We start from the raw sequence: 24,734 nt of genomic DNA, 5'->3' as shown, positions 1-24,734 counted from the left end.
AGCCGCCTGCACTTCCAATGTCTTTCATCGGCGTCTGCCATCTTGGCCGGGGCACCGAAGCGCGAAGGCAGCCATGTTTAGTTTGGGTGGCACGGTAGCCAGAATGGAAAAGGATACTCCTGCCCTTATCAAAGATGGCCGAAAAGGCCCCCCCCAATAGACGTAGCGTCAGCTCTCTCCACGCAGGGAGGGGCGCCGGGGAAGGAGGAGGTCCCGTTAACTAATAGCGGTCGGCGAGCTGCTCGACCGCGCCTCCCAGCGGGCCAATCAGCGTGAAGTAAAGCGGGGTCCTCCTCTCGCGAAGCGGCGTCAGGCCGCGAAGGGCGGCGGGTCGCGGAAGGACACTGGACCAGCCGCGGTTACTGGGACCCCAGAGCAGCCCGGGGCCCTCTCTCCTCTCCCCACCGACATGGCCGCCGTCGCGGGGCTCCGCGCCTCCTACCACCGGCTGCTTGACCGGATCGAGCTCAAGCTGCCGCCGCGGCTGCGGCCCCTGTATAACCACCCGGCAGGTACCGGCTGCGCCGCCCGCGGGCGGATGGGGGAGGGCTGCGGCTGCGCCCCCTTGGCCGGGCCGGGCCGGGCGGGGCCTCGCTCACCCAGCCTGTGGGGATGAGGAGCGCTCGGGGCTCCCGGCCTGTGCCCGGGGCTGGCTGCGGGGCGACGGTGCCGAGTTCGAGGCGCTGGGAGCCCCCCAGCTCGGGGCACAGCGAGGGTGGGTCGGGTCGGGGCGGAGCCGGAGCCTGGCCGGGGCTCGCTGTGACCTTGGCCCGGTCGCTCCATCTCTGCCCCCCGCATTCCTTGGCCTGTGGGAGGGCAGGGTGGTACCGCCCGGGCACCTGCTTCCGTCCTGACAGACCGGCAGCCCTGCGAGACCCTGGGCCGGGAACAGTGACAGGTCGAGCGCCCCGGGGTCCGCACCTACCGGACCGGCTGTGCGGGGCGGGCAGAAGTTGGGTTTCTAAATTATCATTTTTAATAGTAAATGGAGCAAACTTATGAGGCTTTGCTCTTCTGTAGGACAGGGCAGCTCATAAAGGGCCTTTTGTTAAGGAGGGTTCAGCTGTGAGATGAGCTGTTGGGGGAGTTCAGACCCACCCGGAGCCTAGCTGCCTTCTGGGAGTGTTACAAGATCTCTTTGGAAAAGCTCTCTGGTCTTCACCAGAAAGACTTTCTTTAAACGTGTCTATATTCCAAGCAGAGCTTCCTGTAACCAGAGAACGGAGAAAAGCAGAAGATCCTTTTAGAGCAGGGGTAGTATCAGAGGGGTAGCCATGTTAGTCTGGATCTGTAAAAGCAGCAAAGAATCCTGTGGCACCTTATAGACTAACAGACGTTTTGGAGCATGAGCTTTTGTGGGTGAATACCCACTTCTTCAGATGCTGCTTTTATAGAGCAGGGGTAGGCAACCTATGGCACTTGGGTCGAAGGCGGCACGTGAGCTGATTTTTAGTGGTAGTCACGCTGCCCGGGTCCTGGCCACTGGTTCAGGGGGAGCTCTGTGTTTTCATTTAATTTTAAATGAAGCTTCTTAAACATTTTTAAAACTGTGTTTACTTTATGTGCAACAATAGTTTAGTTACATATTATAGACTTATAGAAAGAGACATTCTAAAAATGTATTACTGGCACATGAAACCTTAAATTAGAGTGAATAAATGAAGACTTGGCATACCACTTCTGAAAGGTTGCCCACCCCTGCTTTAGAATCCAGTAGGCATCTGGCCATACAGACCTTGTGTACTGGGGAACTTGCTAAGAGTACAGGGATGGATGTAATAGATCACTATACAATAACTAAGGGATCCTATAATATCTTATTGCATTTCTGATCATGAAATGCACTTTGCAGTCTCAATGATCAGTAATATTCATTTCCAAAGGAGCCCAGGTAGATTTAAAAAAGAAAAAATTTTGAGGCAGGGAACCTATTGGACATTAGGATATCACTTACAGATATGCCACTACAGGATTGTTGCTGTGATATTTAGCATCAAATTGACAGTCACTAGATTTTTCTTTAATAGTTACTTCTGTAGAGTACGTGGGGAGAAGTATTGGGGAAACAATAATGAGTGGTATTGTTGCTCTAACGCAAATTAGCAAGTTTACTTTACTTATGGGAACATCCTCTACAAGATTTGAAATGAATTTCCTTTCCTTTCTTTAAAAAATAAATAAATCCAAAATATTGTGACTCTTCATTAACTGCAGTGGGGTTTCTAGCTACCTCTACCATGATATAATGTGACCTGATATAACACGAATTCAGATATAATGCGGTAAAGCAGCGCTTGGGGGGGCTGTGTTCTCCGGCAGATCAAAGCAAGGTCCATATAACGCTGTAAGATTTTTTGGCTCCCAAGGACAGCGTTATATCGGGGCAGAGGTGTATTTACATGTAAACACATTAAGTGTGGTGGTACTGCCATTTTACAAATAGTCTAATAATACAATATTGATGACGCTGACACAGGTCTGAACTTGTTAACCATAATCTTCTTTGGATCAGTCTGACTGAGAAAAGGGAAAAGAAAAGTAGGGATATCTTATCCTCAGATATAATCCCTTTTAAAACAAACTGCTGCTTGTCTTCATTTTCTTATCTGAAATGAGCCACTTCTGGCTCAACCTTTGGCTTCCCCTGTGTGCAGGTTCAGAAGCTAATGCTCTGTAGCTGAAGTAGCTCTAAAATAAAAGAAGCCAATGACATTTCTCTATACGTAAATTACCTTCACCTACTTCTTTTTCTCAAGCAAATGTGTTAGTGGCTAGGGGAGAGCAGGGGGCAACAAATGCTGTTCAATTATTTCATTGTAGATTTTGCCATTTATGCAGTACGAAGTAAAGCTTTTTTCTCAGCTGGCAAAACAAATAAGTGAATATGTCTTGTCTAAGCTCCAGTGGTATACATCACTCATGATATTTCATGAATTGTGTGGATCTCTGTAATATCTTGCATTTCCCTAGAAGTGTAGATTTGAGCCACCAGATGTCCTGTGTAGTGCCCTTTTATGGGGGAAGGGGGAAAACGAGGAGAAAGGTCTTGAGACAAGAGAATCCAAGAAGATAAGTGGATCGAGCATGTGTCTTGATGGCCTGAAGAAGAGACATGCTTATCTACTGTTTGTGACAAATTTTGCGCGCATACCCGCGAGCAGGAGTCTCTAGGAGTGCTGTGTTTGAGGGAAGAAGTTGGCCAGACATTCACAATGACTATAGTTAACAATTCTCTCTTTTTAACCAGCATGAAAGTATGCACTCCTTCAGTGGCCTAATGGATAAGGCGTTGGCTTCCTAAGCCAAAGATTGTGGGTTCAAGTCCCATGTGAGGTGAAGAATGAAAGCATGCACTCCTATTTGTTATCAAAGTAGATAACACTTATATGGTACTGTAGTCATTCAGTTGTAAGTAGTTTTTCCATTTTAGAATCAGCTATGTAAATAGATTTCACAAGATAACTGAGGAAATGTGAAGTCTTCCATGGACTGTTCTTTCCACTGTTTTTCTTTAATGTAATACATGTTCCTGAGTTTTCATCTATCCAGAATGTCGTCTTGGGTGCAATCATGATTATGCAGTAAGGGAATTTAGCTTTCAGTCATTTTTCTACAACAAAAGTCTTCTCTCAAAATAAAGATTGCACTGGTTTAACAAGAATTAGTTCAAATAGTTTAGATTAATTTAGATCAGTGCAAACCCTTGTCACCAAATTGAAAAACTATGTCCAAAACTTTTCTGTTATACTAAGTTGACCAAAAATAAAGCCAATTTCAGTTAGGTGGTCCATAGTGGTGATACTTCCTGGCATCATCAGTATTAAAGATTGTAGGCTACATTATGCAGGTTTGTGAATTTGGCCCGTGAGTTGAACTTTGGCCATTCCTGCTCCATGCCCAGTCTAAATGCTGAAGCTGGAATTCCAAACTGTTACAGTGATCCTGTTTCTAAAAGAAAGATGTTCTTGTTGTGACAGTTGTTCTTTTGATGTGGATAGGCAGCTTCAGTGAAGGGTCCTGTTGGTATGGAAACTGAACTTTTGCCCCTTCTGTACCTGCTTTGTGGATAGAGAGCTTCATTTCCAGGGCTATTGGGAATATTTAACTAAACAAAAGCCATCCAACGTGGAAATATACTTGTTTGTTCTAAAAGGAAAGCGCTTAATGTACAGTCATCTGTCCTTGGTGAGGCCTAGTTTGATGGCCTCGTTTGATAAGTGACTTTTTACCTAGATTCTAAATCGTTTGTGTCTGACTAAGAGAAATCCCTTTACTTTGATTTATAGAACACTTTTTTTGGCTGAAATACTAACAAAATCTTGCATTTGGGTAATGCTTTTCAAACTAATTAAGGTTGCTAGAGGACAGGGAAAGCTTCTGACAAATGGGAGGTGCCGAGCCAACTCCCCCACTTTTGATTGGCTGCCACTTGGTGGAAAACTAGTGTTCGCAGCAGAGAGATGTGACTTGGCTTGCGTTCTGTCATGTGTTCGCTGTTTAAAGGTTCTTAATCAGGGATGGATAGTCAGATTTCAGCGAGGGATTCATGAACGAAGCAGAGAGTCACTTCATTAGTGCACTAAGAGATGAATATAAAATTCACACCATGTGTTCCTTGTTAGGAGCAGGAGGCATATATTCAAAATAAGATCTTGTATTTTTATGACCCAAATTTCTCTCTGATGTAATAATAGGGACATTAGGGACAAATTCAGTCCAGTAAGTGTAGATGTGTGTAATACATTCCAAGCTTCATAAAGTGTCTTTAATCAATTTATTTTTATTATGATAGCCTCCACATGCATTTTGATTATCAATTAATCAAAATGCAGAGCTTTTGTCACGTTCTTGAGTTACTTCTCTTCTGAGGAAGAGCTTACAAACAAACAGTTCTCTCCCTCCTCTTGAGTCTCTGAACCAGCTCACTGTCACTTTAAAACTCTTAATAATTTGAGGAGCATTTTCTTGAGGGTTCTGTCAAGATATTTTTTCAATTATTAGTTTTAAAATTCCAATCAGATTCATGTGCAACTTTTTCCCTCAAGTGCATGTGTGCTGGCTTATGGGATTTGTTACTGATAAATCATTGCATTTGCTGCAGGGACACTGAAGTATTTTTAGGGGAAAAAGCATAGAAAATAATTGTATGTTTGCATACATACATGCTTGGAAGCTTGCAGCCCTATCACAAATACTAAACATAACTTGAACAGGCATTTTCCTGAATGTAGGAGTAATATATCACCCACACCAGCATAAATGAACATGAAAATAATGTTGTGGAAAACCCCACCATAATCTGGAAGAAATAGGTACTTATTGGACTTGGGGTGGAAGGATGCCACTGATGCTCAGGCAAGCATATGAGAGAAAGCATTTCAGTCTGGGGGGCACTTGATCAAGATTATGCTATGAGCGTTTAGCATTTGAGCTTACCAATTGCTATCACAGGTGGATGTAGATCCATGGCCTGGCCCTCAGACTGGTCTTCTCTTTCTTAAGGCTTTAAATACTATGACCTTGACATGCAGTCAGTAAATAAACAGGCAGTGGGTCTACTTAATCCTGTGCCACTCCAGGTTCCAGAATAAATACAGCCACATCGTCTGGAGCAAGACATTATCCAGGCACCCTCTCTGGAAAGATCCTAAGACATAGCTGGAAGAAGTAGGTCAGACTTTAGACCTGTCTGCCATTAGTGTTGCAAATCTAAAGTCTCGAAGGTGGATGGGAGGGAAAAGCTTAAACAGGAGTAAGGCTATGGATGAGTTTCCACAGTGAGGGGGAAGTCCTAGCAGACACATTTAAACCTGATTTAGTAAAGAAACTTCCCAGGCACTGTCGAAGGAGCCAGGTAAGGAAGCTTTCTATGTTATATAATCTATATAATAAGATTCAAGAATTGTCACACTGTAGTCCAGGGGTGGGCAAAGTTTTTGGCCCGAGGGCCACATCTTGGTATGAAAACTGTATGGTGGGCCATGAATGCTCACGAAATTGTGGTTGGGGTGCAGGAGGGGGTGAGGGCTCTTGCTGGGGATGCGGGCTCTCTAATGGGGCCAGAAATTAGGAGTTCAGGGTGCGGTAGGGGCTCCAGGCAGGGGGTTGGGGTGTGTGGGATGGGATGGGGAAAGGCTTTAGCTAGAGGTGTGGGTTTTGGGGTAACACTGGGGATGAGGGATTTGGGGTGTAGGAGGGTTCTCCAGGCTGGGACCAGGGGGTTCAGAGGGCAGGAGGGGTATCAGGGCTGGAGAAGGGGGTTGGGCACGGGTGTGGAAGCTCTGGCTGGGGGTGCAGGCTCTGGGGTCAGGCCAGAAGTTAGTTCAGGCTGGGACAGGGGGGTTGGGGGTTTGGGAGGGGGTTGGGGGTGCAGGCTCTGGGTGGCATTTACCTGAAGCAGCAGCATGTCCAGCTGCTATGCGGAAGTGTGGCCAGGCGGCTCTGTATGCTGCCCCATCTGCAGGCGCTGCCCCATCTGCAGGCACTGCCCGTGCAGCTCCCATTAGCTGTAGTTTCTGGCCAGTGGGAGCTGTGGGGGAGGAGCTTGGGGGCAGGGACAGTGCGCGCAGCCCCCTGGTTGCCCCTAAGCATAGGAGCCAGAGCGGGAATATGCTGCTGCCGCTGCTGCTGCCTCCAGGACCCTTTGCATATGCGCATGGAGTGGCCTTGGACCCCACTCCCCAGCTGGAGCACAGGAGCTGGGCAAGCCCCAGACCCCGCTCCCCAGCAGGAGCTTGAGGGCTGGTTTAAACCAGCTGGCGGGCCTGATGTGGCCCCTGGGTCATATTTTGCTCACCCCTGCTGTAGTCTATGATGTCTGAGTCAGTGTGATATGATGGAAACGGCTACAGTCGTGGTTGAAAGCTCTTTTGAGTATCACCAGGTTCATTCATCACTGGACCCTGGGAGAACCAGATGGAATATTGGAGTCTGAAGTTCTGTGGGAGCTGGAATATGACCGTTAATCAGAGGAGATGGAAGCAACAGCTGTTTGGGGTAACAAAGATGACTGTGCTTCCTTCCAGGGGGCAGCAACATGCCCAAACTCTGTGGAATATGTACAACAGCATCACTGCTCACTACATCACACTGGAAACAAGAGCCCCTACATGTGACTTTGTGAATTGTGCCTGTACAACAGCATGGACTTTCAGCTACTCTTAATGACCTGCTATATCTGCCTTCAGTCTATTTACTGTATTCAGGAGGCTCTCCCTTCTAAAGAGAACTTAGTATAATATGCTGGTAGTTCACGCTTAGTTTTGTCATGAATGCTTTTAATCTTTGATTGTTGAATAGAATGTTAGTGTCACAAACTTCATAATTTAGCAATTTGTAACCTATGTAGAAGTGTAAGCTACCAGTGCTTATTGTAAAACTAGATCTGTGACTCTAGTAGCATATTACAAAGGCAAAGTTACAGCTAGGCCGTTCTTAAAAACTTCAGGAGTTGCATAGCCTTTATACAGTCTAAGAAAAACTCCATTTTAGTTTTCATGTTTACCAAGTAATTGTCTCCTAATGAAGCTTGATTTACTAGTGCCAGCATAATACACTGCTGCTATTCTGTATAAGGCATTTTTCCCACAATGTAGGCTGACTTAAAAATCTAATTTAGGGCTCAAATCTTGAATGCAGTGGAGTACAGAATATTTTTTAAATCCTGCTGAGTATTCATTTACTTACAATACTTACTCTTGGTTTGAGTATGGGAGCATGACGCTCCAAGAACTGCTGTTTAAGCCATCGATACCCACTGACACCCCTGCCCCTGTTGTGTTATACACTACTGACTCACATCTGTGCTTGCCTGCTAGTATATTTCTTAAATAGGCATTTTTATTAGAGTATGAGGATATGCAGTGTTCATCATATCCAGTACCTAGGGACATTCTACTCATGCATTTGCAACTGATGTTCCCTTGCTGACCCAAATGCTGGGTCAGGTCACAGAATTGTTGTTTGCTTTTTATAAATGAGTGAACAGCAGGAGCGTTCTAGGAGAGGAGGGGATAATGAACCTGGCATCCCCTAGAGGATTCTTGCCTATTCTTTAAAATGAATGGTACTGACATGCATTAACCGTAAATACTCTCATAATGTAACATGGCAACTGTGAAAACAAAAAACTGCAGCACCACTGATGTAAATCAGCACAATCAGATTCTCTTAGATTGAGAAGTACCTGCTTACTGCTTGGAACAATGTGACATTATGACAGTATTTTTATTAAATATTACATGCTAAATCTATCCAAATTAGATAATCTCAGTCCAAGCTTTCTGGAATCTTTCCTTTGTTCCTTTTTCAGCATACAGCTAGTCTCTAATTCTGCAAGTCCATTCTGTATTCTAGGAAATTGATAGATAAAAGGAGTGTTTGATAGCAGTATGTGTAAGTTGCAGCTGTAAAAAGTCTCTTGCAGCATAATAAAATACTAGTGAACTTATGAGATCAGTCTTGGTATCCTAAATGTACCCAGTACTGTACAATGTGTAAAATGTAACACATTCTTGTCCTGAAGAACTTGTAGTCCAAAAACAAGGGTGGATTCAGACAGAACAAACTGAATGGGATGTGGGCTTTAATCTGTTGACAAAACTGCAATATGGTCCTGGTTTAACTTGGTACTTGGGAACCAATCCATGTGTTTGCATTACATTCTACATGTTTGCTGAAGAGTCCTGAGAACTTTCTACTTTAATATAAGGGTACAATCTTGCTAACCTGTCCCGAAAACCGAGACCACTGCAGATGGTTTTAATTTCACCTGTCAACAAATGAACAGTCTGAGTATTTAATGCCAATTTTATGGGACCTCAAAGCATTTAGACTGACTCAGAAGCAGTTAGTTCTGCTGAAAGTGGTGCTGGCACACTAACCAAGATCTTTCCATAAGAAGATGTTGTATAGCTCCATGTGCACCATAAATATGCCCAGCCAGGTAGAATTGTTTTCACTTCCAAAAACAAAGCAGAAAAATACATGTCTTTTTGCACCCCAGTGTTTCCCACAGTTCTGGACATCTGAGCTGTTCCCCTTCACTCTGCTGCTTACAGAGGCAGATCAGTGTTTTGACACCACGCGATCTCATTATGCTTCCTCATGCACCAGATTCTAGTGCTCCCTGGTATGAGCTCGTTGGTGGTCAATTGCTCCAGCTCCTATTCGGAGGGGCTTCTTCCTTTCCTATTCAGTTTGGGAAATAGGGAGCAGTTTCTTCATTTCAGCTTACACCTACCTGGATTGGTTAATGCTCTAATAGTTTAGTCCATCCTGCACCTCCACTGCAGTGCCTCCGTGCTGGCTTCTCTGCCCCTATACAGATATGGCGGAGTAGCCAGGAAAGCACCATGTCAAAGTCAAGTAGTACTCTGTGTGAAGCAACCTTCCAAGACTCAGCAGATGGTGAGTTGTGCCCAGACTGCACCTGACCAACCGACCCTAACTCCATTAGGTCCTGGATTACAAGTTGGACAGGCAGATGGGGTCCCCATCCCACCAAAGTAGCCACAACTCCACCGTGAGACAAATAGAACAGAACTCCAGTAGAGATCAAGGTGAAGTTCCAAAAGTGAGGAGGACCCCAGCCAGTCAATGTGGAGGGGTAAGTCCCAAGGGATGCCTGGAGAACAAGGAAAGGAAGTTGGTGGGGCCATAAGTCTTCCCTGGTCTTACAAAGGGGCCTGAGTGCTCTGGAGAAAGAAGCAGAGCTTCTAATCAGCTTTCCTCCCTCCCAGTTTACTCAAGGGGGTTGTGACAAGTCCTTTCCACTCCCCAAGGAAAATGAGACCCAGCAGGGTTTCACAGATGGCACATGCTTTCAAACTTATGCATCTGTTAGATGTGCTTATCTCCATATCCACATCAGATCATGCCACTGCAAACTTCTGAGGTTTGACTGAAGCACAAAACATCAGTAATGAACATTCCTATCATCAGTTCCTGGGGTTTTTACAAAGATGATGATAGTTTCAGAGAACCTACCTGAATGACAGCTTGACTAGCACTCAATTGCAGTCAGCGAAACACCAAGCCATGTCTCAGACGTTGAATCTCCTGAAGGTGCATGGCTTCATCAGTGTCCAAAAAAGTTTCTTGATTTCCTCCACCAGACTAAGTCATCTGGGCACAGAAATAAACACTTCAGTAGCAAAGCTTTACTCCTCATAAGAGAGGTTCCAGAAAATCCAGGATTTTATCATCTTGCTCCAGAGCTACAGAAAGCCTACGGTAGCACTGTGTCTTAAACTGCTAGGCCTCCGACGTCATGGATAGGGATTGCTCCATGGCCACAGTCACGTATCAGATGCCTTCAAGCCTTTATCCTAAAGGAGTGGGACAACTCCTTGGAACGCATGAAAGCTCAAATATGGGTTCCAACACAGGTGATCAACTCCCTACAGTGGTGATCAGCCCACAATACTGTCCGTAAAGGTATGCCTATCTGCCTTCCAGATCCTCTAGTTCACTTGCTCTCAAAGTTTCCAGACTACTGTATCCCTTTCAGGAGTCCCCAAAGTTTCACCTCACCTGTTTACGAGTCATATGAATGCAAAGACGCTGAAATACTTCACTAGGGAAACAGACTCTGGATCCATGGGGACAAATATCTTATCACACAATTGGCCAAAGAACCTAGTCCTGGGGTTCTCAAACTGGGGGTTGTGACCACTCGAGGTCATGAGGTTATTACTTGGGAGTCATGAGTACAGTAACTCCTCACTTAACCTTGTAGTTATGTTCCTGAAAAATGCAACTTTAAGTGAAACATTAAGTGAATCCAATTTCCCCATAAGAATTAATGTAAATGAGGGGGATAGGTTCCAGGAAAACTTTTTGCACCACACACACACACACACACACACACACACACACACACACACACACACACACACACACACAAAATATAAGTTTTAAACAAACAATACTGGTACACAGTGATGATGACTGTGAAGCTTGGTTGACGTGGAGGAGTCAGAGGGTGGGATATTTCCCTTACTGCTAAATGATGGGCTGAGCCCTCAAGGGTTAACTCTTTCATTCTACAAAGCAGCAGGAATGGAGGGAGAGGGTATGTGTGAGAGAGAGAGATGTGCATTTCCCCTTTAAGTACACTGCCTTGTTAATTAGATCAGCTTGCTGAGACCACAACTGCTGCAAGCTCCCTCTATCCTGAACCCTGACATTAGCCCCCCCTCTTCCTTTCCTTCCCCCCTCCCTGCACAGCAAGCAGGAGTCTCAGAGAGCAGTTCCAAGGCAGAGGGCAGGAGCAGCACATGGCAGTGGAGGGAGGGACAGCTGAACTGCAGGCAGGTGCTGCGCAGGGAACTTAGGGGAGTGGGGAGCTGACAGGTTGGCTGCCGGTCCACCCCGGTTCCAAGCCCCTCCCAGCTAGCTGCAATGGGCTGCTCTTCCTGCAAGGAGTAGACAAAGCAAGTGGCCACCAAACTGCATAAGAAGGAAGTATTGCACAAATTTAAACGAGCATGTTCCCTAATTGATCAGCAACGAAACAACGTTAACTGGGATGACTTTAAGTGAAGAGTTACTGTACATGCTTACTTCTCTCTCTGGTCCAGATTCAACTACTGGTGTCAAGAGCACAAGACAAATCCAGGAATCCCAATCATTTTGGATCTTCTCCAAGAAGGCGTAGATAGCCCAGCATCATTACATGCCAGATCTGCTTTTAGTAGCATGCTATTCACAGGATCCTTTTGCTTCCTGGCAGATAGCCCTCAGGTAGCCAGATTCTTTCAAGCAGTCCAGTTAGTCAGCCCAGCGGTCAACCCATTCTTTCCAAAATGCGACCTACTACTGGTGTTGAGGGCCTTGACCAGCCCATCTCTTTGACATCAGTGTCAGCATTTTACTTATCCATTAAGATTTTGTTTCTTAATAGTTGCCGAGTCTACCAGGCAAGTTTCAAAGCTGGCAGAGTTATCTCTTCAAGTGCCTTAAAGCATGCTCCATGAGGCCAAGGTAGTACTCAGGACTCCAGAAAATCCATTCTTCCTGAGGTAAATTCTTCCTTCCGTACTTCCCAAGAGTTTTGTGCTTCTTTTCCTCTATCCAAAATCTCAGTATCCAGCTGAAAAAATGTAGCACACCTTAGATGTCAATCTGTTGAAAATCTGTCTCCAGCTTACTGAATCCCCAGAAAGATTGAGCTATCTGTGTCCTCCTTTCAAAATACCAGAGACTTAGATGTTCCAAGTCCTCTGTTGCTGAGTGGAAGCCTATAAAGCATTTTAAGTTCCTATTCTAGAAGGAATAGGAGATCCCTATTCCACTCCAGAAGATCCCTAGCAACTTCAAGGGCAGAATGAACAAGTGACTCCACTTTGGAAATTTGCAAAGGTCTATACGGTAACATGTTCATGAATCGCTATGAGCTGAACTTTGGCTTCTAAAGAGGTCTCATTTGGAAGGAAGGTGCTGCAGGTGGTAGTCCAGAAATAAGGAAGCCTTTTGAGTGAGCTTTCAAAAGGGAGGGTGGATATTCCCTTTTTTCCTACCAAATTTTATCCATAACCCTCCCTACAGCTGTTCACTGCTCACTACATCCCAGGTGTCCAGAATTGTGGGAGATGCTGGATGGCAGAATAAAAAACTTCTTGCCATTAGTTTTCTTTCTGCTGGCAGCATCTCCCACAATTCTGTCTGCCCTATATGGCTCATGAGCCTATGGACATGTATTCAACCATCTTTATTGGTCTAATGTATGAAGTTATTTTGTTAATTCTGAAAAATATTATGCAAGTTCAAGTTTTACAGCTTTGCAATAAATCATCGGACAGTAAGTGAGAGCAGAGCACATGGTGCCAAAATGCTGATCCACTTCCTTGAGCTGCAGAGTTGAGGGGAGCCGCCCAAATGTCCAATATTGTGGGAGGTGCTGCTGGAAGAAAGGAAACTTTCAGCAAGAGATCTCTGTTCTACAAGCACTATGGGTCTGGGAGCACAGTGCAAGAATGTAAAAACAGTTACTGTATTTTAAACCATTATTGTTGCTAACTATTTTATAGGGCTCGAATTGCTTCAAAGATGTGTGGCAACTGGTTTTATAACCTTAAGACAGAGTGGTGATATGCTCCTGTACTCTTACTTTCACAAGGAATAGTTGCTGCCAACAGTTGACAGTTAAAATATTTAGGACAATTTTTAATTGTGGGGTGCTAAAAATAAGGCACCCCGATTTTTTCATAGGGTCTATAGTCCAGTGGAAAGTCAGCAGACTTGAAAAGGATGCCACTGACTGAGGTGCCTAACTTCTGCGACTTGAACTTGAAAGTTTTGATCCTTAGGTATGATGTGTATTTGGGAGACAAAAATACATAGGCATTTCCTGTCTGACATCTGCTCTCAGAATGTTGCATTCAGAGTCAATCAGAACTTAAGCTTCTTCGTGAATTAAACACTCCACCATGTTCTGGATCAGTCATACCTAAGATCCTGACTGTTCATTGTCACTCAAGGGTGTTTTGCATGCGGGTGAGGATGGTAGCCCTGCTGGGAAAATTCCAGTATGGATAATTACTTTTTGCATCCTGAATTCCACTTTTTAATTGTATATGGTGGTGCAGCAGATCTGTTGTCACAAAGGAGATGGCTATACTACAGCTGTTGGTAGAAACACTAGTCTGAGTTCCTGGGTGTGCTCTCATCAGTAAGAATTTTGGAATTTGTGGAGTAAAAAAAACATGCTATGCTAGATATGTGAGACTAAAACTGTAGTGTCATGAATTGCCATAAGAGCAGATCTACAAGTGATACAGCTTTCTATATTGCCACTAGCTGGGACCGCACTTTTTTTTTGTTAGCCACAGCTGCAATATTCACGCTGCAGCTATTTGCTCACTTGCCATTCTAATAACCTAGAAAACAAAATGGCCTTGGATACTACTGCTAAGACCGTAATGTTGAAGAGGGGTTGTGGGTCACGCTAGAAAGGCATTAGCAGAGCAGAGTAGAAGAGTTCTCACTGTATGTACTGTGTTGTGCATGAGACAATACCGCTCCCTCAACTGTGGGATTCATACAGATGCTTTAAAACAGGGGTAGGCAACCTATGGCACGTGTGCTGAAGGTGGCACGTGAGCTGATTTTCAGTGGCACTCACACTGCCCAGGTCCTGGTCACCGATCCGGGGGGCTCTGCATTTTAATTTTAAGTGAAGCTTCTTAAACATTTTAAAAACCTTATTTACTTTACATACAACAATAGTTTAGTTTATATATTACAGACTCATAGAAAGAGATCTTCTAAAAACATTAAAATGTATTACTGGCACACGAAACCTTAAATCAGAGTGAATAAATGAAGACTTGGCGCACCACTTCTGAAAGGTTGCCGAACCCTGCTTTAAAAAATAAATTTTGGTACCATCACAGCTATGTCTGAGTGTGTAGTTTATTATGCCTTAACTCAAACTGGGTTTTTTTTTCCTCCCCAGGTCCCAAAACAGTGTTTTTCTGGGCACCTGTTATGAAATGGGTAAGTATAAGAAGTCACTTTGCTGATATTGTTAACGTTTCTGCAGGTCAGGGAATGATCTTCAGCCACCTAGGGGGAAAGTGACCAGTTCTTGGTGTGAATGGTCTTGGCCGTGCCATCAAAGAATTTGCTCTTAAGGTCCTTCTTATGTTTTTAAAATGTGGAGAGTGTCAGAATGACTATACCTTCACTCTGATGGTAGAGAAGACACGTGACAACAATTTGATTATTGGAGGTCAGTGAGAGATGCACGTTCACTGAAGAGCCCTCTGCTGTGAAACGACTATTGCCAGGCCTAGTGCAGAACGCCTCTTAAAGCAGTCCACCCCCAATGGAGTAGCAGAACAATCCAGCAGTGTTGGTTTTTTTGTTTTCTTCTTTCTTGGATGTCAGTTGCTAAGACTGACTTCTTGAGATGACAGCCTAATATGGGGAGGACTGCAAGGTCACTTAGAACAGACATGCTACAACTGATGCCTCAGCACGACAATTGTAGTGAATCTAGGACAGAGCTGAGTTTCTGAGGCTCCTAGTTTATTCATTCATACCAGGATGTACTTATACTTCTGCAGCAGCTTTGTTTAAACATATTATAGTGTATAATCTTTTTTTAAAAACACTGCCTAGGTAACAAGTGAAAGTCGATTACCATTCTGGTAAATGGGAACTGCTTGATTTTAGTGCAGTTCAATTTCCCTATAACAGTCCTTCTGTTATGAAATTTAGTGGTTTGAGTCTACATGTCAGGTTTACATTCAGGGCTGTTCCCTCTTGGACCTCATCCATGTCAGCCTTTTAGTCTACTGTTGGCATTGGCTTTATGTCAAAACTGAGCTAACTAGTATTTGTAGAGAGGTATCTTTTGAAAATATTTACCAGCTTTCAGGCACTTTATGTTCAATAGTCAGATTACTCTTCCTCTCCTCATCCTTTGCTTTAGCTTTGGGTTTTTGTTTTTCCAGTAGATCTTCCTCTGTTTTGTGCATAGCAGCAGTTTAGCAGATGTAGCATTACCAATAGGCCTGAGCACTGTAATGCCATACTGGCTTCCTGTGCCTCCACAACATTGCCCTCAAGCTGAAATTGGAATTGTATATAGCCTTCTGATAATATAACTGCCATAAAATGGCTTTTTCCCTATTTGGCAGGGAGGAGCTTGCTATATTAATCTATATTAACTAGATGTGTTGAAACTGTATATTTTCCTAGATAAGTCCTGCATGGCTCGCCTAACATATTAGGCAACATAAAGCACATACCTGATGCACTGAGAATACAACACAAGGCCTCTGGCTTCAAAAACACACAAGCCTCTATTACTCAAGCCAAAGGAGTCCTTACTGACAGTAATACTAAGGTTTCGTCATCCTTTAGTGCAGGCCTGCACAACTCGTAAAGCGGCAAGGGCCACATTACGCCAAAGAAAACAGCTGAGGGACGAAACCCCCCGGCCCCACAGAAACACCCCCCGCCCAGCGGAAACACTCCGCCCCAGCACCGCCCAGCCCTGCAGAAACAAACCCTCCTTTCCCCGTGCCGCCCCACCAAAACAGCTGTGGGCCAAAAAGGAAGGTTAGGGGTGGGGAGGTGATACTTGATTTTAAATCAACCAGGGGCTCCCAGCTGAAGAGGTGGCTGGGAGCCCTCAGGGTCAAATTAAAGGGCCCGGGGCTCCGGCAGCTGCGGGAACCTGGAGCTTTGTGGGGCTGGGGCAGGGATTTAAAGGGCCCAGAGCTCCTGCTGCTGAGGGAAGCCTGAGCCCTTTAAATCTCAGCCCCAGCACATCCACTGGAGCCACCGCCAGGATTCAAAGGGCTCTGGGCTGCCCGTGGCAGTGGGGAGCCCTGAGCCCTTTAAATCTCAGCCACGGCCAAGAATCTCTGCGGGCAGCCCAGAGCCCTTTGAATCCCGGCCACGGCTGAGATTTAAAGGGCTCTTGGCTCCCCACGGCTGTGGGGAGCCCAGAGCCTTTGAATCCTGTCCGCAGCTGGCAGGGGCCAGCTTTAGGAAGTGCCGGGCCCAATTGGAACATTTTCGGCAGGGCCCCGGCAGGGATGACTGAAAGAAAAAAAAAAATGTAAAAAAAAAAAAAAAAAAAAAAAGCCTTTCATTTCTTAGCAACCAGTTCCCTATAAAAAGTTCTGCCACAGTATGTATTTTTTGTACCAATAGGGTTACCATACGTCCGTATTTTCCTCCTGGATGGTGATTTAAGATCCAAAAAGCCTGACATGTCCTGGAAAGTACAGCTGTATGTTAACCCTATCTAAAGTTCTTTTTTAAAAAGATGTGTCTGAACTAGAAATGAGCTTCCCCACTCCCTGAGGGTGTGCTAGGGTGCACATGTGGGTCTCAGCTGCTCCCTGCCCACCTCATTGAAGCAGGTGTGCAGGGTTACTTCCCTGGGAACTACAGGGCACCAGTGGACATGGGGCTGGCTGGAGGTGGGGGGGAGGTGGTTGGAGGTAGGGTCTGGCTGCAGGCTGGGCAAGGGGTGTGGGATGGCTGGCTGGCTTCAGGCAGGGCCACAGGGCGTGCGGCATGAGTTGGCAAGGCTGGAGACAAAGGAGTGCAGGACTGGCTGGCTTCAGGCAGGGGGGTGCGGCAGGGGTTGGCTGGAGACAGGGAAGGGGGTGCAGAGCTGGCTGGAGATGGGTTGGTGCAGGGCTGAAGGCAAGGCAGGGGGTGCAAGGCTGGCTGCAGACAGGAACTGGTGCAGGCAGGGCAGGAGATGCGGCAGGGGTTGGCTGTGGGCAACTGGTGCAGGTACAGGGGGTACAGCCCATCCTGTATGGTGAGTGCCCCCTCCTGCCTCCCCCACCAGGGTAGCAGTGGCAGCCTGTGGCTTAGGAGCTATTTAAAGGGACTGGGGCTCCCCTGCTTCCACTGCCCCAGCCCTGTAAATAGCTGCAGGAGCCCTGGGGAAGTGGTGGGGCTCCAGGGTCTATTTAAAGGACCATGGCAGCAAAGGCCTCTGGAGACCCCACCCCCACCCCAGGGCTCTGGGGGCTATTTAAAGAGCCTGCGGCTCCCCTGCTTCTACCATCCCAGCCCTGTAAATAGCCGAGGGAGCCCTGGGGAAGCGGTGTGGCTTCAGCGACTATTTAAGGACCGGGGTGGCAGAGGCAGCTGGAGCCCTGGCCCTTTAAATAGCCCTCAGAGCCCCACGCTACCCCAGGGCTCTGGGGGTATTTAAAGGGCCCACGGCTCTCCTTCTACCGCCCCAGCCCTTTAAATAGCCACGGGAACCCTGGGGAAGTGGTGGGGCTCTGGTGGCTATTTAAAGGGCTGGGGCGGTAGAAGCGACGGAACCCTGGACTTTTTAAATAGCCCCCAGAGCCCCACAGCCCTACCCCAGGGCTCCAGCAGTGGTGCTCTGGTGGCAATTTAAAGGGCCTGAGAGCCACAGGCCTTTTAAATTGCCCCCTGGGGAAGCTGGTCCACCCCACTACAGTGCACTGGCTTTTGCCAGTACACTGTACTGGGGCTTGGGCATGTGGCCCTCTTAGGGGTGGGCTGATTCAGGGGAATTGGTTGAATTGGCCTAAAGCCGGCCCTGGCAGCTGAGATTTAAAGGGCTCTGGGCTCTCTGTGGCTGCGGGGAACCCAGAGCCCTTTGAATCCCGGCTGCGGCTGAGATTTAAATGGCTCTGGGCTCTCCGCTGCTGCGGGCAGCCCAGAGCCTTTTGAATCCCGGCCACAGCTGAGATTTAAAGAGCTCTGAGCTCCCCGCCGCTGCAGGCAGCCCAGAGCCTTTTGAATCCCGGCTGCGGCTGGGATTTCAAGAGCTCTGGGCTCCCAGCTGCTGCGGGCAGCGCAGAGCCTTTTGAATCCTGGCCGTGGCTGAGATTTAAACGGCTCTGAGCTCCCCACTGCTACGGGCAGCTCAGAGCCTTTTGAATCCCACCGCGGGCCGCACAGTGAGCCTCTGCGGGCCGCATGTTGTGCAGGCCTGCTTTAGTGGCTAGAAGCTTCCAGTTGGATACTAAACAAGACTGATACTGTCCAGCAGAGGGCAGTGATACCACATAGGTAAAATAGTAAGACATTAGCCAGTATGTTAATCATCTTTTTAGATAGTTTTAATAATCAGTGGCCCATCAATGTTTATTTCTCACTTTTTTTGAAGATATGAGTTCTAACTATTCTTGAAATAATTATTTTTCCAGCATTTCATTTATCTTTGTATAAAGCTTAAGGCTACTGATGCCACACATGCAAGTGGCACTGTCTGCTTTTTCTAAAGTACATCTTCAAAAACGAGGTTCCCATGTTTGACCCCCATGGACTGATTCCCATATATGACCCATGGAAACCAATTTCTATGTTTGTATTTGAGAAATGGATGCCACTACTAAGCTGAAACAATGTTAATCAACACATCGTTGACTCTTGTGATAGTTGGTGTGTGTGTCTTAGCCCCCCATCTCTAGGGGTTTATGTGACTTCGTAGCTTTCATCGTAAAATTTAAAGTTTCTAGCCCTCATTGTTCCAGAAAGAAGCTTAAACATGAACCCTAAAGGCTCAAAAACCAAAAGGTGTATAAAAACCCTAACCTATTAGTTTTAAGTAAATCTCATGGTTTTGGGGGACCCGACTCAGTGTTGCTGAATGCTTGGCAATACTGCATGCAGGTAATCTAACTGATCAAACCCAGAATTTTGCAGAAACCTTGATTGTGGCTAGATTCAGCTATGACCTACTTAGCACCAGTGAACTGGTGTGGTAACTGCCATTGAAAGTAAATTATTTTATAGGACCAGAAGCAAACTATAGGACAAGCATTTGTGGGACACTAAGAACTCTGCCATATGTCCTACATTAAATATTTAAACTTCATGAGAGGAGGGCAAAAACGCTGCCGTGCTATACTATTGCAATGCTCTAATAAAGATTGCAACTCCATTTCCTGAACTGGGAACACAGGACTTGCAATGCCAGGTCAGACTAAGTGTCCATCTTTGTCCCGTATCAACAAAGTCCAGCACTGGACACAAGAAACTGTACACTGGAGATCTGCGGAATACCCTGCTCATAGGAGAGAGACTTTATCCTATTCCTTGTCAGTTATCGGCTGGCTTATGTCCCAAAGTGTAAGTTTTCTCCCTGATATGCTAATTCTGTAAATGCTGGTCTTCTGTTTTATTAAATGTCTCATCCTCTCAATCCTGCTAAGCATTTAGTCTTACTGATACTTTTGGTAGTGAGTTCCACAGGTTAGTCGTGGAAAAGGTGGACAAGTCACTGTCTTTTTGTATAACAAGAAGGTAATTAAGAGCACCCAATCATAGAAGATTAGGGTTGGAAGAGACCTCAGGAGGTCAACTAGTCCAACTGACCTTTATGCCATTCATTTTTCTACACCTTTGTGTCTCCTTTTAAACACTCTTAATCTTTTTACTTTCTGTTCATGTGGAAGCCTTTCCATGCCTGTAAACATTTGCATCACTCATCTTTAGACTTTGTTTCTGCTATTGAAATAGAGAGACTAAAACTGAACACAATATTTGGAGCTAAACTGCATTGTCAGCCAAAGTTCTTCTTGATCAGGACATGAGACCAGGTTCTTTTCCAGGGTTGGTGCAGTACATTTCAAATATGGTTATGAATATTAGATTATTCCTTCCAATGTGCTCAATCTTTGTCACTACTGAAATTCAGCTGCCATCATGTTGCCTGACCACCGTTCTCTGTTAGCGCCTCCTGCAAGTCCTTATTGCCTTCTCTGTGTGTGCTATAATGGTAGGCTACTTGTCTAAAACTTTCATATTTGAATGTAAATGTGTGGAAGATATGATCTGTCTAGATTTTTAAACTAAAATCAGTTTAAAGCTTAAGTGTTAAAATGGCATTCTCCTGTAGGATCTCAAAACACTCCACCTAGCAAGCTCTCTTAACCTGCTTTACTGTAAAACAGAGCAGGCAGGGTAGTTGTTCTTTGTAAAGGATGGAACCTGGGCATCCCTGGATCTTCTGAGTTATAAAAACAAACACTCCCCCACCCATTCATTGACTCCTGTTCCCTTTGTTGCTCCCTCACAAAAGTAAAAATTGAGGAATGAACATGTTTGCCAACAGTTGATCTGATCTCTCTGCTTTATATGCTGTATGCCTTCCCCTCCCCCTCTATCTTGTCCATGGAGATTTGTAAGCATTTTGAGTTGGGAAATGAGTATTGTATATGCTTGTGTATCACAAACTGAAATGGGCTCTCTGGATACCTCTGCACTAAGAGTGTTATTGGTGATAAATAAGTGAAATAATTATTTTGCCAACTAAAGTTGGCTGTGTCTTTTCTTTACAGGGTTTGGTATGTGCTGGAATGGCTGATATGACCAGACCAGCAGAAAAACTCAGCACAGCACAGTCTGCAGTGTTAATGGCAACAGGTGAATTCATTCTGTTTCTCCACCTCTGACCAGAATCCTCACCAGTTTGTAATCTTGTCTTCTTAAAGAATCTTCTTCACAAGATTAATGCTCAATTATACATTAATCTGTTCTACAGATTCTATTATGTGCTAAATTTTTTAACTTCAGCCTTTTATCAAAAGATCCCTCTTTCTGTGATAAGCCTAGATATTTTCTGATAACTTATTTATATTATAGAGAGGGCTGTAGGTATTCTGTGGCCATGGAATTCACCACAAAATCCACCCCTTGCAAGGGAGTTGTTTCACAATCTAAATTCTCACTTTTTAAACAGTAGAAGGGCGTAGCTACCTGGGAAGTTACACTAATAAAAGGCAGTGGGTGAATTTAAAGTGCTAGAGTTGTACAGCATAGCTCTCCATGTGGACACTTAGGGCTTGTCTACATCACAAAGATGCAGCACTGGTGAGGGGGTTACAGCGCTGCAACTTAGGAGGTGTACACATCTGCAGGGCATCACCAGCGCTGCAACTCCCTGTTTGCAGCGCTGGCCGTACTCCCGTTTTGTCTCGGGTGTAGAGGATCCAGCGCTGGTGATCCAGTGTAGACACTTACCAGCGCTTTTCTTGACCTCCGTGGAATAAGCAGGTATCCCAGCATACCTGAGGAAGCCTCTGGTAATCAAGCTGGTCTCCTTCCCCGGTTTGCTCTCGCGTTCCCCGAACCTCCGTGCAAGCAGGTCTCCTTCCCTGCGGTTTGCAGGGTGGTTCGGGGAACGCGAGAGCAAACCGCGGCGAAGCTGATCTCCTTCCCCGGTTTGCTCTCGCGTTCCCCGAACCTCCGTGCAAGCAGGTCTCCTTCCCTGTGGTTTGCAGGGGGGTTCGGGGAACACGAGAGCAAACCGTGGCGAAGCTGGTCTCCTTCCCCGGTTTGCTCTCGCGTTCCCCGAACCCCCCTTGAAGCCGCCCAACAGCGCTGCAGTATGGCCACATCTAACACCACTTGCAGCGCTGGTTGCTGTAAGTGTGGCCACTCTGCAGCGCTGGCCCTATACAGCTGTACTAATACAGCTGTAACAACCAGCGCTGCAAAATTTTAGATGTAGACATACCCTTATTCAAGTTTAAGTGGCCTTTTTGGGGCTTAGGTCATGGTGCTGTGGATGCAGTTTAAGCCAAACCAAAAAGCAACTTGTATTCTGGAATAAGTGTCCACTTGAGGATGTTAAACATCAGCAGTGAAGCTGGTGTAAGTATATTAATATAATTACACCAGTATAACTGGAAAAAACCTTCTTTGTAGATGAGCCCTCATTCTTATACTTTCAAATTTCTTTGTGTAAAATATGTGTGCAAGTCAGTGTATTGACTTCCTGAATGTGCATCCATCTGGAAACAGTCACTTAGAAGTATGAATTACATTCATCTTAATGGGGTGACACTTAATATCAGCATTATTAATTATTCCACTGCTGATCACTCCAGCATATCAGCTCTGTTAAAACCACATCCCAGACTGTTGCCCAGGCCTTCTGATAGTCCAATGGGCCAAAAGCTCCACTTACTACTCGAGTCTTCCACCCCACCCCCCTACACACACTTCTTGTCTCTTCACAACTTATGAGACAGTTGTGCATTGTCAAAAACATCTCATACTTGAAAACTGAAAAACAGGGACTATGTAAAACAATGCAGTATAAAAACAAATAATGCTGAGATACCTGCACTGACTTCCACCTTTGACTACCTTTTTTTTTTTTTTTTTTTAATTTAATTGAAGCTGCTGCAGATATTCTCACCTGCTACCCCAGAGTGTCTTCCAGTCTGGAACCTTCCTGCAGAATTAAGGTCCAGCTTGCTGAGGAGTGTACAGGGGCTATCATGGCACTAATGACGTGTGATGTGTCCATAAGTTTCTGTTAGGACGTGGTCCATATGCTATAACAGTTTGAATACGTTTTAGTGTCTGATCAACATTTCTCAAGCTATTTTTAATGTAACTAGATGCATGTTTGAGTATTTAGTGGTAATCTTTGCTTTTTATCCAACAGGCCTTATTTGGTCAAGATATTCTCTAGTTATTATTCCTAAAAACTGGGGTCTATTTACCGTGAATTTCTTTGTTGGCTGTGCTGGTGGTTCTCAGCTCTTTCGTATCTGGAGGTATGTACTTACTACTGGGAGGCTCTTCACTATAAATACTCCTTATTTGGGTGGCTTCTGAATTTCTAGTATTTGTTAGCATTTACTAAATAACAAACAGACCTAGGTAAATACAGACAGGCTTAAACAATTGTAAAACAAATCTTGCAGAACTATTAACTTTGCGCACCCCAGGGAACAATGTTGACGTGTTTTTATGCCAAGTGAATGGAGTTAAGGTTGTAAATATCTAACCTAACTAGAAGAATTATAGATAAGCAAAACTTTTAAAGGGATGCTGTAACTTAAATTATAAACCTATTACCTAACATTTCAGAAGCAAATAGAATTTTTCTAGAGATGTCTTTGCAGAATTCGCATTCTTGGGACACACTCTTCAAGCTACCTAGGGTGCACTTGCCCTTTATGCAACTATATTGCCATAGGCCTGAACCTCACCCCCCCCCCCAACCAATCCTCATTCCACCAGCCATGCATTTCTCTGGACTTCCCACTAGTATCCCTTGAACCATCCCATCTGTTCCCTCATTTCCTAGGGGCTTTTTTGCTGCCCATACTAAGAGCACACTCCAGCTCTATTTCATTGGGAGGGCAAACCACAACTCTAAATGGCTACTTAGAATAATGAACTAAAATGAGTTCAGAAGTGGTCAGCCATTTCACTTTGGAATCTTGCAGTAATTGTCTTGCTCAGCTGGTTGGGAGCCTTCACTTGTAGTGTAATCAAAAGTTTAACTCAAACTTCTACATGTAAATCAAATTTGATCTGATCTCCAGGAGTGTTTCTGCCTACAGATAAGGCTTCTGTGCATTTTACCTTACTAAAGACTTCCTGCTATTGCTCAAATGTCTCTCAAAGAATACTCATAGACTTTAAGGTCAGAAGGGACCATTATGATCATCTAGTCTGACCTCCTGCACAATGCAGGCCACACAATCTCACCCATCCACTTCTATAACAAACCCCTAACCTATGTCTGAGTTACTGAAGTAGTAGGAAAAGGTTCTATTGTAGCTACTAGGAATGTGTTTACAAACTCTCATGTTTGGTTTTTGTATGCTGACTTTGCTTATGTTCTATCTATAGGTACAATCAAGAACTAAAAGCCAAGGGAAAAGAGCAGCAGCAGCAAGAACCTTAATGCTACTGGTCATATCCAGCTGTGCACATAACTTCCAGTGGGACCTAGCTTGACCAGTTTTAATCTTCTCGCATTGAGAAGGATGTGCTAATTTTTCTAAATGTCTAGAGAACAAATGTATTTCTTCAGATGTAGGTAACATGCAGTGTCTCTGTAAGTTTAAATAAAACATAACCTTTTAAATTATAGCTGGTGTAATCAGTTTACAATATGTTAAGGCTATTTTGATCCACAAACATCTAAGCATATTTGCCTTTCCAGAAAAAATAGAAATTCTTGGATGGCTCAGCTGATGCTGAGATATGGAACCTCTTGATCAGCTGTCCAAATCTGGCCTGGAACCTAGTGAGTAATTCAATTATATATGAGTGATTCAATGGCTAAATAACCTTTGAGCAGGGGGGAAATGTCCACATTACAAATTATCACCACTTTGTACTAAATGACTTGTTAGCAGTCTCAGGAGCATGATCAGGAACAGATGGACCCTGGAGACTGAACTACCCTTGCTCTCTAAAAGGTGTTGTCTCAGATGAGGACTGACGCACAAGGAAGGCAG

General features: G+C 45.1%; 2 protein-coding genes and 1 non-coding gene across 3 annotated transcripts in view; 2 read left to right on the top strand and 1 right to left on the bottom strand.

Moving 5' to 3' along the window:
- The first annotated feature begins 229 nt into the window (after positions 1–229).
- On the top strand, positions 230–24,363 carry MPC2 (mitochondrial pyruvate carrier 2). Its single transcript, XM_030581288.1, has 5 exons — positions 230–512; positions 14,459–14,499; positions 20,805–20,889; positions 22,922–23,033; positions 24,121–24,363. Exons 1-5 carry the CDS (start codon positions 410–412, stop codon positions 24,173–24,175), a joined length of 396 nt encoding a protein of 131 aa, XP_030437148.1. The 5' UTR covers positions 230–409; the 3' UTR covers positions 24,176–24,363.
- On the top strand, positions 3,264–3,336 carry TRNAR-CCU. The gene has a single exon. It is a non-coding gene; the product is annotated as a tRNA-Arg (tRNA).
- The window catches only part of LOC115660184 (myelin protein zero-like protein 1), an 81,506-nt gene continuing 61,550 nt past the window's right edge, over positions 4,779–24,734 (bottom strand). Inside the window, exon 5 of the mRNA XM_030581275.1 lies at positions 4,779–5,658. Coding sequence (XP_030437135.1) covers positions 5,556–5,658 — 103 coding nt within the window. The 3' untranslated portion in view covers positions 4,779–5,555. The remainder of the gene's footprint in view (positions 5,659–24,734) is intronic.

This window comes from Gopherus evgoodei, chromosome 1 (assembly GCF_007399415.2).
Source record: "Gopherus evgoodei ecotype Sinaloan lineage chromosome 1, rGopEvg1_v1.p, whole genome shotgun sequence".
Taxonomy (NCBI): domain Eukaryota; kingdom Metazoa; phylum Chordata; order Testudines; family Testudinidae; genus Gopherus; species Gopherus evgoodei.
This window is presented reverse-complemented; position numbering and strand designations above follow the sequence as displayed.